At 45.2% G+C, this 16,960-nt stretch overlaps 1 protein-coding gene across 1 annotated transcript in view; it reads right to left on the bottom strand.

The window, feature by feature from the left end:
• Window positions 1-16,960, bottom strand: part of PTPRQ (protein tyrosine phosphatase receptor type Q) — an 855,789-nt gene that overhangs the window by 314,683 nt on the left and 524,146 nt on the right. The window contains exon 38 of the mRNA XM_075342420.1: window positions 15,551-15,696. Within this exon, the coding sequence (XP_075198535.1) occupies window positions 15,551-15,696 (146 nt within the window). The remainder of the gene's footprint in view (window positions 1-15,550; window positions 15,697-16,960) is intronic.

Genomic DNA, 16,960 nt, shown 5'->3' with positions numbered 1-16,960 from the left:
TCCTCACAGTAGGATCCTTAACGCTGTATCAATATCACCAAATTCCAGGTTAATAGGGCCTCCAGATACTGATGACTGTTAGAGCCTCCACTGTTACCCATAAAGATGACCTGGTGCTGGTGAACACGTCTCCCACCTGTGCACAGGAATGCAGTTTCAGCTGTCTCCAAAGATATACCATTGAGTTCAGGTCTGAAGACTGGCTAGGCCACTCCAGGAGCAGCTAATGGCATATAAAATATAGAATAGCGCCACCGCTGGGAGTTAATGCAGAGTGTTATAAGGCCTCCAGCATAGAGACACAATACAGCCACTGGATGTAACCCTTTAGTGGCAAGTGTTAAGATCCGGAACCATAGAAGACCACCATAAATCATTGGTAAAAGATGACAAGAGCATTGGCAACTAATCTGGCCGCCATCCCCTGACTAACCATCAACACTAGAAGTAGCCGAGGGGTGAACTAACATCCTGTGCACCGCGAACCCAGCCGTAGAACTAGCTATCCTAAAGGAAGGAAAGATGAATAACTCTCTGCCTCAGAAAATAGATAAAGAATAGCAAGCCCCCCACATTCAAAGACTGCGGTCATATAGGAAAACACAATACACAGATGGATGATAGGATTAACAAAAGGTGAAGCCCTACTGACTAAATAGGACAGGATAGGAAAGGGACTGATGGTGGCCAGAGAAAAACCCTACAAAAGTCCAAAAACCTGATAGTACAAAAGGCCCTCAGATCGCTAGATCTGAACTCCGTCCTATACCAGGCGCTCTTGTCATACCAATGAACTGAAAGCAGGAACCATTACAAATTCTATAAGCAACAAACACATGGACTATAGGAGCAATACTCCAAACATAGCTGCAAAGAGCTTCCCAGCTAAGCAACTGAGAGGGAAGATCCTTTAATGCAAAAAAAATGACAAAAACCACAGTAAATGACAAACTCAGATAAGAGCAAAAACAACCAAACAACAAATAAAGAGCCAAGCACTTATCTGAGGTAGATGTGGTCTGGAGCAGGATGAAACAGGCTGGTGAACAAAGAACAACTGACATCCGGCATAGCCTGCCAGCAGACCAGGGTTTAAATAGGCAGAGAGTTAGCAATGGAAACGCCCATTGCTCAACACACCTGGTCTCTGTCCAAACCACTGCTGGCCACAAGAGGGAGCCTCACAGCAGCAAAAGCATAACTGACATTCACAACAGGCAAGGTTTGTCTACTTGCAGACTCCACCAGCAGCTGGTGCACGCCAGTACTGAGACTGGCTATGAAGATTTAAATAGGTGAAAAAGGCTCCACCATCCCTCAAAACACATACCATCAGAAATGATAATTCAAATGTAGTCTGCCAGGAACCCATCCTGCCTGACGTACGTTTCAGCTTGTGCCTTCGTCAGGGGCTCTCTATTGTCCATAGCTCATTCCAGCTTGTGCAAGTCTACAATTTTGTCCCTGGTGTCCTTAAACAGTTCTTTGGTCTTGGCCATTGTGGAGAGTTTGTAGTGTGATTGAACGTGTGGACAGGTGGCTTTTATACAGATTAACGAGTTGAATCAGTTGCAATTAGTATAGATAATGAGTGCGGAGTAGGAGGGCTTCTTAAAGAAAAAATAACAAGTCTGTGAGAGCCAGAATTCTTGTTGGTTTGTAGGTGATCAATATTTTTTCATGGCATAAAATGCAAATTAATTATTTAAAAAACATTCAATGTGATTTTCTGAACCCTTCCTGGTATACATGTTCCTCATTCTGTTGTATATGTTTCAAATCCTGGTATATATCTCCTATCCTGGTATACATGTGGCCCATCCTGGTATATATGTTCCCTCTCCTGGGCTCTTCCTAGTATTTATGTCTCCTATTCTGATTCTAAATCCCTCATACTGATATATATGATCCCCATCCTGGGCTCCTCCTGTTATATATCTCCCTTATCCTGTTGTATATGTCTCCCATTCGGACACTGTTTGTCATCGTAGAGAAAAAAAATAAACAATTTTACTCACCATTCCCCCGAATCGTGGTGTCCTCTTCTGAAGCCGCCAACTGACTGCCACTGCAGCGCATGATGTCACTGCAATGCGCCCCCAGTTAGGCCCACAACTTGTATTGCTGGGAAGGGACCTGGTGGATCTCTGCACAGCAATAGGGTTCAGCTGAATGTATGTCCAAAAACGGATCACCAGCTGAAATATGCCCTGGCGGGCCCCCGCCCCCCCTCTGGTCCAGTTGTGACCTCTGCGATTGCGATTGTTACACTCCTGAATGTAAGATATCTGGGCACTAACCAATAAAATAATAGAACTATCAACAGTTGACTGGTATAGTGTGGACTGCACGTCCATGCAAGCCACATGTTGCATATGGCTTCAGCGAGCAATGACAGGATAATGACTTGTTCTAACAAGGAGACCACCAGTTCAGTTCAAACGACAAAGACTTTACTTAACAGTTCTTCATCAACAACTTTATAGATGAGGTAACAGGCATGTTTCAACAATACAGAGCATGTTCAGACACACTTTCAATTCCATCTGAATTGTTCCTGTTCTTACTAGTCCTATTCATTCTAACATAACCAAGCTTAGCATCACAGTCTAGTCCGTGACAGTCATTTTCCCTCTCCACCATCTTATAATATGTACTCAGCACCATTTTTGACCTCATAATGGTCACCGTCTTCAGTGTAATGAATGCCTTCCCTGCATCACTCAGATCTTCCAACAGCAAAGCAATATCTTGCCGACTATGCCAAGTGGTGGCTGTAATGGGCGAGATGTTGCTTCCTGTGCCCCAGCATGGTACATGGAAGACACAGTCCTAGCTGAGTGTGACGACTGTTGTAGTGTGGGCTGTGCACCCATGGAGGCTGCATGGGTTCATATGACAAAGCTTTACTTACCAATTTCTCATCAACAACTTTCTACATGAGTCACATAACTTCCAGCATGTTTCAACAATACAGAGCATGTTCAAACACAGTTTTAGTTTCATATGGATTGTTCCTGTTCATACTGGTCTTGTTCATTGCAACACAGTGCCATGGTCCAGTCTGTGACAGTAATTTTCCCTTTCCGCTGCTCCACTTCTTTGTCTCCCTCATGGAGGAAGAGGTAAGAGATTTTTGTCAATATGGACAGAATCGAGCCTTGAATTCTCAGACTCAAGGGCACTTTACACGCTGCGATATCGTTATCGATATCGCTAGCGAGCGTACCCACCCCCGTCGGTTGTGCGACACGGGCAAATCACTGCCCATGGCGCACAACATCGCTTACACCCATCACATGGACTTACTGTTACGGTTGCTGTGGCACTGGAGACTATGCTCGGATTTCTTGCTACTGCACATGTGCGAGCACTGGAGACTATGTTCGGATTTCTTGCTACTGCACATGTGCAAGCGCTGGAGACTAAGTCCTATCTTGGAGCCATTGCACATGTGCGGGTGACATCATCGCTGACATGAGGTCACATGTCTCTGACACCTTCTAAGCTGATTGGCCGCTGGTCATGTGCTTGTGACACGTGATCACATGTTTCTGACACCTTCTATGCCGATTGGTCGCTGGTCATGTGCTTGTGACGCTTTGCTCGGTGATAGGCCAGCGTGACGTCATTGCTGTCATTCTGGCAGCGGATTGGCTCTGGTGTCCTCCATCTTGGATGAGACACAGAGTCTATATAAGACTCTGACGCACGCCGCCCAGCGCTCAGTCCTCTTGGTTCATGCATGAGAGTAGACGCTTTGTGCACGTCCCTCTAGGCATCTCTCTGTCTATGCTAGGTGAGCGCTACCGGAAGGGTAGCGTTCTTATACCTTACAGCTTCGGCTGCGGTCCGTATCCTTACATCTTAGTGGAGCGGACATAGGCAGGTGCCTGAGGCACATGGTCCGGCTGGGCCTTGTGATTCTACTCGTAGGTGGACGTTGCCGCTAGGGTAACGTTCCTTATACTGCGTCTGGCAGTTGTTCGTATCCTCGCACACTAGGGGAGTGAACATAGGTAGGAGCTTTGTGCGGCTTATGCTGCTGCCCGTCTCTTTTGCACCACTAGTGGAGCGGACCTAGGCAGGTGCCATATCTAGTGGTTTGTGTCCTCGCACACTAGTGGAGCGAACGCAGGTAGGAGCATTGTGCGGCTTACGCTGCTGTCTGTCTCCTGGCACCGCTAGAGGAACGGACCTAGGTAGGTGCCATTTCACACTCACTGCGTGACCATTAACAGAGACCATACCACACACCCTCCAAGTAAGGGAGGAATTGCTTTATTTTCTAATTATATCCCTCTGTGAGTCTGCAGCAGAGTCTTTGCACGGTGGACCCTGACTGTCTGATATTCCTTTGGGTTTTATTATCAGACAGCCCCCCGTAACACTTACCTTCCCTGCGACGTCGTGTCACAGCGATGTCACACAGCAGCCGTCCAATAGAAGCGGAGGGGCGGAGATGAGCGGGCGGAATATCTCGCCCACCTCCTTTCTTCCTCATTGCTGGTGGACGCAGGTAAGTAGATGTTCGTTGTTCCTGCCGTGTCAAACACAGCGATGTGTGATGGCGCAGGAACGATGAACAACCAGCAGCATGCACCACCAACGATATTATGAAAAGGAGCAACGTGTCAACGATCAACGATTTTTGACGTTTTTGCCATCGTTGAACGTCTCTCCTAGGTGTCACACGCTGCGATGTCGCTAACAACGCCGGATGTGCGTCACTAACGACGTGACCCCGACGATATATCGTTAGCGATGTTGCAGCGTGTAAAGCACCCTTTTGCCAGGGAAAGTCAACTTACCTCACACATTATTCTCTCTTGGTCCATTACCTTGAGCTGTAAGTTACTAGGACGTGGCTATTAAAGTTCCTTCCTTCTGACCATTCTGCCTGAGGGCCACTCAGTTGAAAGGTCGGTCTCTAGTCTCGATACCATCCTGCGTTCCATGTCTCAGTAGATTCTTCAGGATGTTCTATCTCAGATCTGGTCTCCTTTCTCCTTCTCTTGTAACAAGTCACCCACTGCATACGGCCTGGTTGACATTCAAATTATAGGTCTGTTTTTGCCGCACAGTGGGTTCTAAATAACTTTCTAGAAGGAAAATGTCTCTTTCCCTATCAGCTAACCCCTCCCATTGTAAAATAGTCCCAAAACATAACTATTTTTTACACTACAGTCTGGCAACCACATATAATACTGCTATGCAATATACACAAAAACATTATGCCAGATTGCCACTAAAAGATGATAAGATGATTCAGCCATCAGCAAATGCAAGACACAAAGAGAAGCAGTAAAGGCAAAAGTAAAAATGGGCTCTCAATGGTGCCATATGGGAAAAATGTCATATTTTCCACATAGTTCACTGTATGGCAACCAACTTACAAAAGGTTTTTCAGTAGATGCATCAGTAATTAGAACATATTCTATAACACAATTTGCAACTATATATTTGGTTGGTCACCTCAATTTAGATGGCATTTAACATAAGGCAGATCACAGTATTGTAAATATCAGTTATATGACTGTATAGAACCTAGATATCCCAGTAAAATACTACCCAAAAATATGTTTTCACTTCCTTCCTTGCACATGTAAGATACAATAGGGAGAATTATGTGAAGATGAGCTTGCCTGTATTAAACATTAATTAGCATGCTCCTTTTATCCTTTCCAGCATTTGTTGCTGACTTCTGTTGCTGAATGACCTGCATCCTGAATCAATTGCTATTTACACACTATTAATGAACTGTTATTCGGTTTGCAGCATGTTGTCACTTTTCTAAGAGCAAACTGGGAAGGGCGTACTTCTGATCAGCATACGGTACTAAGAGCCAGATGGTCTCTGAAATAAAGTATCTTCAGCCCTCCTTCACAGCATTTGTCCATCACCAAATACATTTAGAATGTGGAGTAATTAGAGTTGAGCGCAGTTCGCGGTTCGTTGTTCTCCAGTTCGCGGTTCGAGTGATTTCGGGGGCTGTTCTAGATCGAACTAGAACTCGAGCTTTTTGCTAAAGCTCGATAGTTCTAGTTACGTTCGAGAACGGTTCTAGCAGCAAAAAGACAAGCTAATTCCTAGCTGGCTTTCCGCTGTAATAGTGTAAGTCACTCTGTGACTCACTATTATGACATTTCAGCGTATAGTGTGCGGGAACAGCGCATTCAGATCACTGCTGTTTGGATAATGGCGATCGCCATTTTTTTTTTCCCTTGTCTTCCTTCCCTAAGCGCGCGCGTGTAGTAGGGCGGGCCAGCATGTCAGCCAATCCCAGACATACACACAGCTAAGTGGACTTTTAGCCAGAGAAACAACGGCATGTGTGATAGGATGTCCATGTCACATGTCCCTGCATTATAAATACGGGCATCTGCTCATCTGGAAGCCATTATCTGCCTTCTGCGTCTGGGTGTCAGTCACCGCTGGCGTAGCTCCTGTCTCCGATACTGCTGTGTACGCTTTACACACAGCGCTATACAGAATAGGGATAGAAGATTCTATTAGTCCTTGTAAGGGCTAATACCAGCAGGGTCAGAGCCATAGGTGACAGTCAGGTCCGTGAAAACAGATTTTAACAGCTACACAAGATGACAGCGTCTGTGTAGCTAAGGTCAGGGATTTCCTCGCTGCATTTCCCCATTAGGAGGGATAGAAAGGGAGGCTTCCTTTCCTCTACCCAGACCCACAACCCTGCCACTGTACCCTCCTGCCCTTTGCACACTCAAGCTCATTGTTACTAAGCCATTATACTAGCAAACACTGAGGAAATTTAGTGGCATCCTAAAAGTGGCTGTTGGACTTCCATTAGTGTCCCACTGGTGCAAATCTATGTGCAGCACCTCTGCATTGCACACTCAAACTCATTGTTACTAAGCCATTATACTAGCAAACACTGAGTAAAATTAGTGGCATCCTAAAAGTGGCTGTTGGACTTCATTAGTGTCCCACTAGTGCAAAGATATTTGCAGCACCTCTGCATTGAACACTCAAGCTCATTGTTACAAAGCCATTATAATACCAAACACTGAGGAAACTTAGTGGCATCCTTAAAGTGGCTGTTGCACTTCATTAGTGTCCCACTAGTGCAAATCTATTTGCAGCACCTCTGCATTGCACACTCAAACTCATTGTTACTAAGCTATTATACTAGCAAACACAGAGGAAACTTAGTGGCATCCTAAAAGTGGCTGTTGGACTTCATTAGTGTCCCACTAGTGCAAGGATATTTGCAGCACCTCTGCATTGCACACTCAAACTCATTGTTACTAAGCTATTATACTAGCAAACACAGAGGAAACTTAGTGGCATCCTAAAAGTGGCTGTTGGACTTCATTAGTGCTCATTGTTACAAAGCTATTAAACTAGCAAACTATGCTGCCAGTTTAAGGGCCGTAGTTGCATTGTCAGGGATAATTACTGTTGTTTATTCTGCTGTTAATAAAGCTAGACCACCGCTGCAATCTACACCACCTCTCAATTTTTACTACCACATTTTAAGTGCACAATCTTGTCGCAATCAAAATGAGTGGTAACATGACAGATGCTGGTGGAAAGGGGAAGAGGCGTGTTGGAAAAGGAAAAAAAGGGTTTGTCCGTGGGGAAGGTGGCAAAGCTCCATTAACATCTGCTGAAGATAGACCATCTTCCAGCAAAAGTAAGATGTCTACTACTTACCGTGGACAATCCGATGTGCTCCCTTTTTTACGGACACGAACAACTGGAACAAAGGTAGATGATGGCCAAAAAAGGAAAATGTTTGAATGGATCTCAAGTGGTCCAACAAGTGCCCTCTCCGCCACCTCAACTACCGCATCCAAAAAACACCAGTCCTCTGAGTTGTCAGCCCAATCACACTTGCTTTCTCCCAGCTCTGAAGTCTCCATCCGCCCTGCACAGTATGGTGGAACTGAGATGGCTGAGTCTGCAGAGCTGTTCAGTCACACTATAGCCTGGCAATCAGAAGTCTGCTCCCAAGCTACAGTGAGTACAGACCAGGAAATGGTCTGCAGTGATGCCCAGAACCTTTGTGACTCTGATTCAGGCCGTGAGGACCAAGTTTCTGAGCATAATGTTGACCCTTTTTCACAAACTGTAACACCTGTTGTTATAGACAATGAGGAACATACTGATGACGATGAGACGCAGATACCAGATTGGGATGACAACTTAAATATTCTGTCAGGGCAAGAAGAGGCTCGGTCTGAGGGTGAGGGGAGTGCAAACACAACAATTGATGAGGAAGTTCTAGATCCCACCTACTGTCAACCCACAGTCAGGCACTCGAGGAGGTCAACAGAGATGGTGGAGGAGGATGCAACCGACGACGAAGTTACCTTGCGCCTTCCTGGATAGAGTCGGAGCACTGGTAGCACGTCTACAACTGCATCCTCAGCCACCACTCTGCCTCTGAGCACTAGTCGGGGTGGATCAGCAGGTTGCATGCCCTCTAAGCCTTGCCTAGCCTGGTCCTTTTTTGACACAGCAAAAGATCGTCCAAATTATGTGATCTGTAAAATTTGTCGTGATTCTGTTAGTAGAGGGCAAAACCTCAGCAGTTTGACAACTTCTTCCATGAATCGTTACATGAATAAATATCATATGTCCCAGTGGGAAGCTCACCGTGCTGCAATGCGGCCTAGCGGAGCAAACCATCCACCACCTGCCCCTTCCAGTGCATCCGCGTGCTCTTCATCTTCTAGGACTGTGGGGACAGCTGTCACACCTGGTTTTCCACGCACAACTTCCACCACTGTAACTGCAACAGGCAGTTTGCTTGGTAGGTCATCAGTTGGTTTGGAAGGTGCGTGTGTACAGCTCTCTCAGACATCGATAGCACCAACGTTGGATGAAGGCAACATCATGTCTATGCCTGCACTTTCCTCACAAACCTGCATTTTTCCAGGGACACCCTACTTAACACCGTCTACACACAGCAGCCAGATCTCTGTCCCTCAGATGTGGACAAATAAAAGGCCATTTCCTGCGACCCATGAGAAAGCTAAGAGGTTGACTTTATCCCTCTGTAAGCTCTTGGCTACCGAAAAGCTGCCTTTCCGCCTGGTGGACACACAGGATTTTAGAGGCCTTATGTCTGTTGCTGTGCCCCAGTACCAGATGCCCAGTCGCTACTACTTCTCTAAGAAAGGTGTGCCTGCGCTACACCAGCATGTCGCACACAACATCACCGCTTCCTTGAGAAACTCTGTGTATGAACGGGTGCATTTCACCACTGATACTTGGACCAGTAAGCATGGACAGGGACGTTACATGTCGCTGATTGGGCACTGGGTAACTATGGTGATAGATGGTGAAGGGTCTGCTGCACAAGTCTTGCCGTCTTCACGACTTGTGTGTCAATCCTCTGTCTGTCCAAGTTCCGCCACTGCTTCTGCCTCCTCCACCTCATCTGGGTCCTCCACCTCCGCCCCAAGCCTGCCTGGTCAGGCCACCAGCGTTCTGACTGCGCAGAAGGAATTAAGCACCCCTCATTACTATGCTGGCAACAGAGCGCAACGGCATCAGGCGGTCTTTAGCTTGAAATGTCTTGGAAATAAGAGTCACACAGAGGCTGAGTTGTGGGCAGCTCTGGAGACTGAGTTTAATAAATGGTTGTCTCCACTCAACCTGCAGCCTGGTAAGGCCGTGTGCGACAATGCTGCAAACCTGGGTGCGGCCCTTCGCCTGGGCAAGGTGACACACGTGCCTTGTATGGCTCATGTGTTGAACCTTGTTGTCCAGCAATTTTTAACACACTATCTCGGCCTAGATGGCCTTCTGAACAAGGCACGAAAACTGTCTGCTCACTTCCGCTGTTCAACCACCGCTGCTGAGCGACTTGCATCGCTCCAGAAGTCTTTCGGCCTGCCGGTTCATCGCCTGAAATGCGATGTGGCGACACGCTGGAATTCGACTCTCCACATGTTACAGCGACTGTGACAGCACCGCCGAGCCCTGGTGCAATATGTCAGGATGTATAGCCTGGGCCAACGAGATGCAGAGGTGGGGCAGATCACCCTGATGGAGTGGTCTCAGATCAAGGACCTATGCACCCTTCTGCACAGTTTCGACATGGCGACGAATATGTTTAGCGCTGACAATGCCATTATCAGCATGACAATTCCAGTCATTTACATGCTGGAGCGCACGCTAAACACTATTCGAAGTCAGGGGGTGGGACAACAGGAAGGGGAGGAACTACAGGAGGATTCATATGCGCAAGACACAACAACATCACCAAGGTCCAGACGTTCATCATCACCAACGCGGCAGGCATGGGACCATGGGGGACAGGGATCAACAAGGGCGCATGGTAGCAGGCGAAATGTTGAGGAAGGTGCAGGAGAACATGAAGAAATGGAGGACGAACTGTCCATTGACATGGAAGACTCAGCAGATGAGGGAGACCTTGGTCAAATTTCAGTTGAAAGAGGTTGGGAGGAGATGTCAGAGGAAGAAAGAACGGTTAGCACCTCTATGCCACAAACACAGCGTGGACTTGGTCCGCATGGCTGCGCAAGACACATGAGTGCCTTCTTGCTGCATTACCTCCAACATGACCCTCGTATTGTCAAAATTAGAAGTGATGATGACTACTGGCTTGCCACACTATTAGATCCCCGGTACAAGTCCAAATTTTGTGACCTAATTCCTTCCATATAAAGGGACACACGTATGCAGGAGTATCAGCAGAAGCTGTTACTCGATCTTTGCTCGGCTTTTCCACCAAACAACCGTGCAGGTGCAGGGAGTGAATCTCCCAGTTGTAACTTGACAAACATGGGATGGTCTCGTCATCTTCAACAGTCTACCCGTACCAGTAGCACCGTAACTGGTGCTGGTAACAACAATTTTATTGAATCTTTTCATAATTTTTTTAGACCCTCCTTTGCAAGCCCACCAGAGACAACAAGTCTGACACATAGTCAACGGCTGGAGAGGATAATACAGGAGTATCCCCAAATGAACATCGATGCCATGACTTTGCAAATGGAGCCTTGCTCATTTTGGCCTTCAAATTTTGAAAAATGGCCAGAGATCTCCACTTACACCTTGGAGATTTTGTAGTGTCCAGCTGCCAGCGTTGTCTCTGAACGTGTCTTCAGTGCTGCTGGGTGTGTGCTGACAGATAAGCGCACGCGTCTGTCCAGTGACAATCTGGACAGACTAACGTTCATCAAAATGAACAAGTCATGGATCCACAAGGAATTTACTACCCCTGTGTCATCCTGGGGAGAGTAAATGCTTGTGGATTTGGAATGTGCTTGATGCAAATCAAAACATCCTGTTTGCAACTAGGGCACAAGTGCTGCCACTGAAGGGGTGAGTGTCTGTGTGGCCCAATTTTTGGAAAAAAGGGAGACTCCGCTTGGAGTAACCCTTGCTTGCTGTGTTTTTTAAAAGGAGCCAAGATGAACAAGTCATGGTTCAGCAAAGACTTTGCTACCTACCCCGGGGTCATCCTGGGGACGGTTAAGTATGGCGTATTTTTGAATGTGCTTGATGCAAATCTAGCTGTGAAGTGTACAACTGGGGCACAAGTGCTGCCACTGAATGGGTGGGTGTGTGTGGGGCCCAATTTTTGGAAAAAAAGGGAGACTCCGCTTGGAGTAACCCTTGCTTACATTGTTTTTAAGAATGATCCAAGATGAACAGAGCTGGGATCAGGAGAGACTTTGCTACCTACCCCGGTGTCATCTGAGGACAGTTAAGTATGGCGTATTTTTGATTGTGCTTGATGCAAATCTAGCTGTGAAGTGTACAACTGGGGCACAAGTGCTGCCACTGAATGGGTGGGTGTGTGTGTGTGTGGCCCAATTTTTGGAAAAAAGGGAGACTCCGCTTGGAGTCACCTTGCGGTGTTTTACATGATTTTAGAAGGGCATGCCATGCCTATATCTGTGTCTCCTCCTCTTTTTCCTTGTCCAGCTCTTTTCTTTTCGCATGAGTATATGTCCTTGTCACTTTCCCATGTGTTTGTGTTGTGTTGTGAGTTGTTTGTCACCTTTTGGACACCTTTGAGGGTGTTTTCTAGGTGCTTTTATGTGTTTGTGATTGCCTCCCATTGTTTCCTATGCGGTTCGAGTGGTTCGCGAACCGGTTCGCCGAACCGAACTCAAACGAGACCTCCGTTCGGCGAACCGAACTCGAGCCGAACCGCGGCCGGTTTGCTCATCTCTAGCAGTAATCTCTGCAGCCTTCGCTGACCTCCTCAAAAATTCTTATAGGGGTGGTCCAGCAACTAAAATGTAGTTTTAAAATATTTATCTTCCATACTAACCACGTTTGTAATTATCTTCATTATACATTACCCTGCACTTTTCTAGGTAAAACCTAAATGAGTTTTTTTTTTACTGTACTTTTTTAATGTTTCTTTTGAAAAGAGTCTCAAACGTGACATCAAAGGAGGTTGGTGCTGCAGAGTGCTGGTGCAGCAGTCACCTCGCCCACAGGATCCATCCCTCAAGATCCAGGATGTCTTCAGAAAATGCGCCAATGCTAGAAACTAGTAACTGCAGAGCCCTCTGGTGATATCCTGTTCCAGGAGGGGCAATGGAACCTGTGGGGCGTGAGTGCAGCACCAGCCTCCTGTGACATCACATTTGGGACTCATCTCAAACACAACATTGTAGATAGTACTTTAAAAACACACATTTAGGGATTAACTACATAGGGAAAAGTGTAGAGTAATGTATAATAAAGAAAATTACAAAATGGTTAGTGGGTAAGGATAGATATTTAGAAAATAAATTTTAGGCGCTGGACCACCCCATTAATATCACTCTATCCATTTTTTTATAGTTGGTGAGAATGTTTTCTGTATAGTAAAAGAGGTTTTCCCATAAACAACATTTATCATCTAACCAAGGTAAAGATGATAAATGTATGATCGTTGGGGTTACTGCTGCTGAGATTTCTATAACACAATAGCAGATAGGTATATAATGCAGAAAAAAGACTGAAAATATAACTTTTAATAGCTTTATGTAAAATTACCTAGGTCCATTCTCTAAAAAGACACACTAAACAAACATGAAGCATTACACAATGGACTACCAAGCTCAAATGGGTCCAAGTGTATGCTGTGTCACAATAAAAGGGGACTGACTCCAAAACAAATGTACTAGACCCGCTATAGAGTTGTCCTGTTAAAGTACCAACAGTTGTCCCATTCTAGAACTAAAAGACCTCAATTAATCTCCAGCTCACAATAAAGATATATAAAGTTTCATAGACTGCATTGCATTGCAATGATTTCCTATGGGAAATCTTGCTTTGCTGAACGAGTAACTTGGTTAACAAGAACACTCCCAGACGGATTGTTCTCGTTAACCAAGGTTCCACTGTATTAATAACACTCTGAGGAGAGCTGCCTTTATGAAAATGATACTTATCAATCACTCATTACATTATATAGTAAAGGAGCACTCTCACCCATGTGTATAGCTGTGATCCCAGCAGGATTTTCCACATTCATACAATCGGATGGTGTAAACGCTCCACTCAGAGACTTCTACCAATCCGTGTGTGAATGGAGCACCATTTACTTAAAGAGTAAATGGTGCTCCATTGACTGCTCTATTGACAGTTACTAGAGCAGTGGTTGAACATGCTCAGTGCAACTCCATTTATGTAGAGGTACTTTGGAAATTGGGACCCCAATTCTTGTGATTGTTGGTCCTTAAAGCAGAGAACATACATTTGTCAACCTATCTTATGTATAGGTGATATACAGTTAGGTCCATATATATTTGGACAGAGACAACATTTTTCTCATTTTTGTTCTGTACATTACCACAATGGATTTTGAACAAAATAATTCAGATGCAGCTGAAGTTCAGACTTTCAGCTTTAATTCAATGGGTTGAACAAAATTATTGCATAAAAATGTGAGTAACTAAATCATTTTTTATACTTAATCCCTTAATTTAGGGGCTCAAATGTAATTGGACAAATTAAACATTTGGAAATAAAATTTCTAATACCCTATTTTTCGGACTATAAGACGCACCCTGGTTTTAGAGGAGGAAAATAGGAAAATAAAGTTTTAAACAAAAAATGTGGTCATGACACACTGTTATGGGGCGAGGATCTGCTGCTGACAATTGTTATGGGGGTAATGTCCCCAAATTCTCTACTAAGGTACCCCAGCCTGGTAATGATCCTCCTGCCTTGTATATACAGTATATGTCCCTTATCCTGGTATAGCCCCCATCCTGCTATATACCGTCATCCTGGCATATGGCCGCATCCTGCTATATACTGGCATATAGCCAGATCCTGCTATATACCCCATCCTGGCATATGGCCCCATCCTGCTATAGACCTCCATCCTGCTATATACCCCCATCCTGCTCATATACCCCCATCCTGCTCATATACCCCCATCCTGCTCATATACTCCAATCCTGCTCATATACTCCCATCCTGCTATATACCCCCATCCTGCTATATACCACCATCCTGCTCATATACCCCCATCCTGCTCATAATATACCCCCATCCTGCTCATAATATACCCCCATCCTGGTATACGGCCCGCATCCTGTGGCACATAAAAAAAAACGTTCATACTCACCTTACCTCATTCTCTGCAGCATCACTCCTCCTCCCCGTCTGTGCCAGCTGAGTGGAGGCTGCGACGATCCCTGCAGCATCGCTATGTCCTCCTGTCTGTGCCGGCTGCGTGTGGACACCTGCGCACAGCGATGACGTCATCACTATGCGCACCACTAGTCTCCACACAGCCGCCGCCAGCACAGACAGGAGGACATCGCGGTGCTGCAGGGATCGTGCAAGGTGAGTTATACTGATTCACTGCACCCCGCACTGATGATGATGCGCGGGGGCAGTGAATACAGCCATACATGATCACTCCAGGCTGTAGTTGCCAGGGGTGATCATGCGGGCAGGCTGTTTAATATGCGTGCATCTCCCGCCTATCACCCCGCCCACCTGTCAGCGCCGGCTTCAGCGCTGAGAGATGATGGGCGGGATGATGGGTGTGCATATTAAATAAGCGGGTCCATGTGGTCACGGCAGGCTGCTACAGCCTGCTCGTGCCGATGACCCACTCCACCGCAGCACCCTCATTCCCCGCAGCCCTACATTCAGACTATAAGACACACTCCCCACTTTCCCCCAACATTTGAGGGGAAAAAAGTGCGTCTTATAGCCCGAAAAATACGGTACTTGGTTGAAAACCCTTGGCAATGTACATGTGTGATTGAACATTTATGGTCACAACTCTAATGGCCAATATCATCTAAAATATGTGTGACTGCATTTATGTAACAATCATTCACAAGATAAATGTTGGTTAAACCATCAACTAACTTCAAATAACAAGTAAGGCAACCATTATAACTATATGCAAACTGAGAGTTATAATTTCTTGTAGAGTTACAAGTTGTTATTTTTTTTTACATATTCAATATTTCAGCATCTTAAAACAACTAGGCATCCATTAATTATTATGAAGATATAGAGCAAATATTAATATATGATAGCAGGAATACATGTTATAATATCATGTCCTTACCCGCATATACGTGTTAGTAGTATTCTTGAAGTATAATGTATAATATTGTATAACGCCGTTTGGTTTAATGGGTGGGTTCCAAAACATCTTTACAGATGTAGAGGTGAGATTTCTATAAGATATGTTCTTTGGTGGGTCACTTGGTACTGCAAAATTGAATAAGGAACAATAATTCAAAAACAGATACATAACATTGATAAAACACGCAAATCCTTATATCCCACCAAGGACAACATCTGTAAGAAGTTTGTATGTTCTCCCTGTGTTTGTGTGTGTTTCCTCCGGGTTCTCCGTTTTCCTCCCACACTCCAAAGACATACCGATAGGGGATTTAGATGAACCCTAATGGGCATAGTGATGATGATGTCCGTAAATTGCAGTAGAAATTAATGGCCCTATATAAGTGTATAAACTAATATAACTAAAGGTTGCCACCCCCTCTAAGTAAAACACAGCTCACTTAAATTCCACTTTCTAACAGTCATCAAGTGTTATTTAATCTTTTTTTATTGACTTTGGGTACATTAGGGTGTCTTTACTGTATTATAACATACTGTACATATGACAATCTATAAATTCGAGTAATTTTATTTTGCACATTTTTTCAGTGTTTAGGTTGTAATCGCTGTATAAAATGTACTCCCTTTTAATAAGTGGGATTTCTTGCCTTATAAATCGGGTTGGGACTATCAGTTATGTTGTGCAGAAGTCTGGTGGATACACAGCTGATAGGCTTACTGAATAGACTGTTAGAATTTGTATTATGGCAAGAATAAAGCAGCTAAGTAAAGAAAAACAACTGGCCATCATTACTTTAAGAAATGAAGGTCAGTCAGTCCGAAAACTTTGGGAAAACTTTGAAAGTGTCCCCAAGTGCAGTGGCAAAAACCATCAAACGCTACAAAGAAACTGGCTTACATGAGGACCGCCCAAGGAAAGGAAGACCAAGAGTTACTTCTGCTGTGGACGATAAGTTTATCCGAGTCACCAGCCTCAGAAATCACAGGTTAACAGCAGCTCAGATTAGCGACCAGGTCAATGGCACACAAAGTTCTAGCAGCAGACACATATCTAGAACAACTGTTAAGAGGAGACTTTGTGCAGCAGGCCTTCATGGTAAAATAGCTGCTAGGAAACCACTGCTAAGGACAGGCAACAAGCAGAAGAGACTTGTTTGGGCTAAATCACACAAGGAATGGACTTTAGACCAGTGGAAATCTGAGCTTAGGTCTGTTGAGTCCAAATTTGAGATCTTTGGATCCAACCACCGTGTCTTTGTGCGACGCAGAAAAGGTGAACGGATGGACTCTACATGCCTGGTTCCCACCGTGAAGCATGGAGGAGGAGGTGTGATGGTGTGGGGGTGCTTTGCTGGTGACACTGTTGGGGATTTATTCAAAATTGAAGGCA

The sequence above is a fragment of the Anomaloglossus baeobatrachus genome, chromosome 4, assembly GCF_048569485.1.
Source record: "Anomaloglossus baeobatrachus isolate aAnoBae1 chromosome 4, aAnoBae1.hap1, whole genome shotgun sequence".
In the NCBI taxonomy this organism is placed as follows: Eukaryota; Metazoa; Chordata; class Amphibia; order Anura; family Aromobatidae; genus Anomaloglossus; species Anomaloglossus baeobatrachus.
This window is presented reverse-complemented; position numbering and strand designations above follow the sequence as displayed.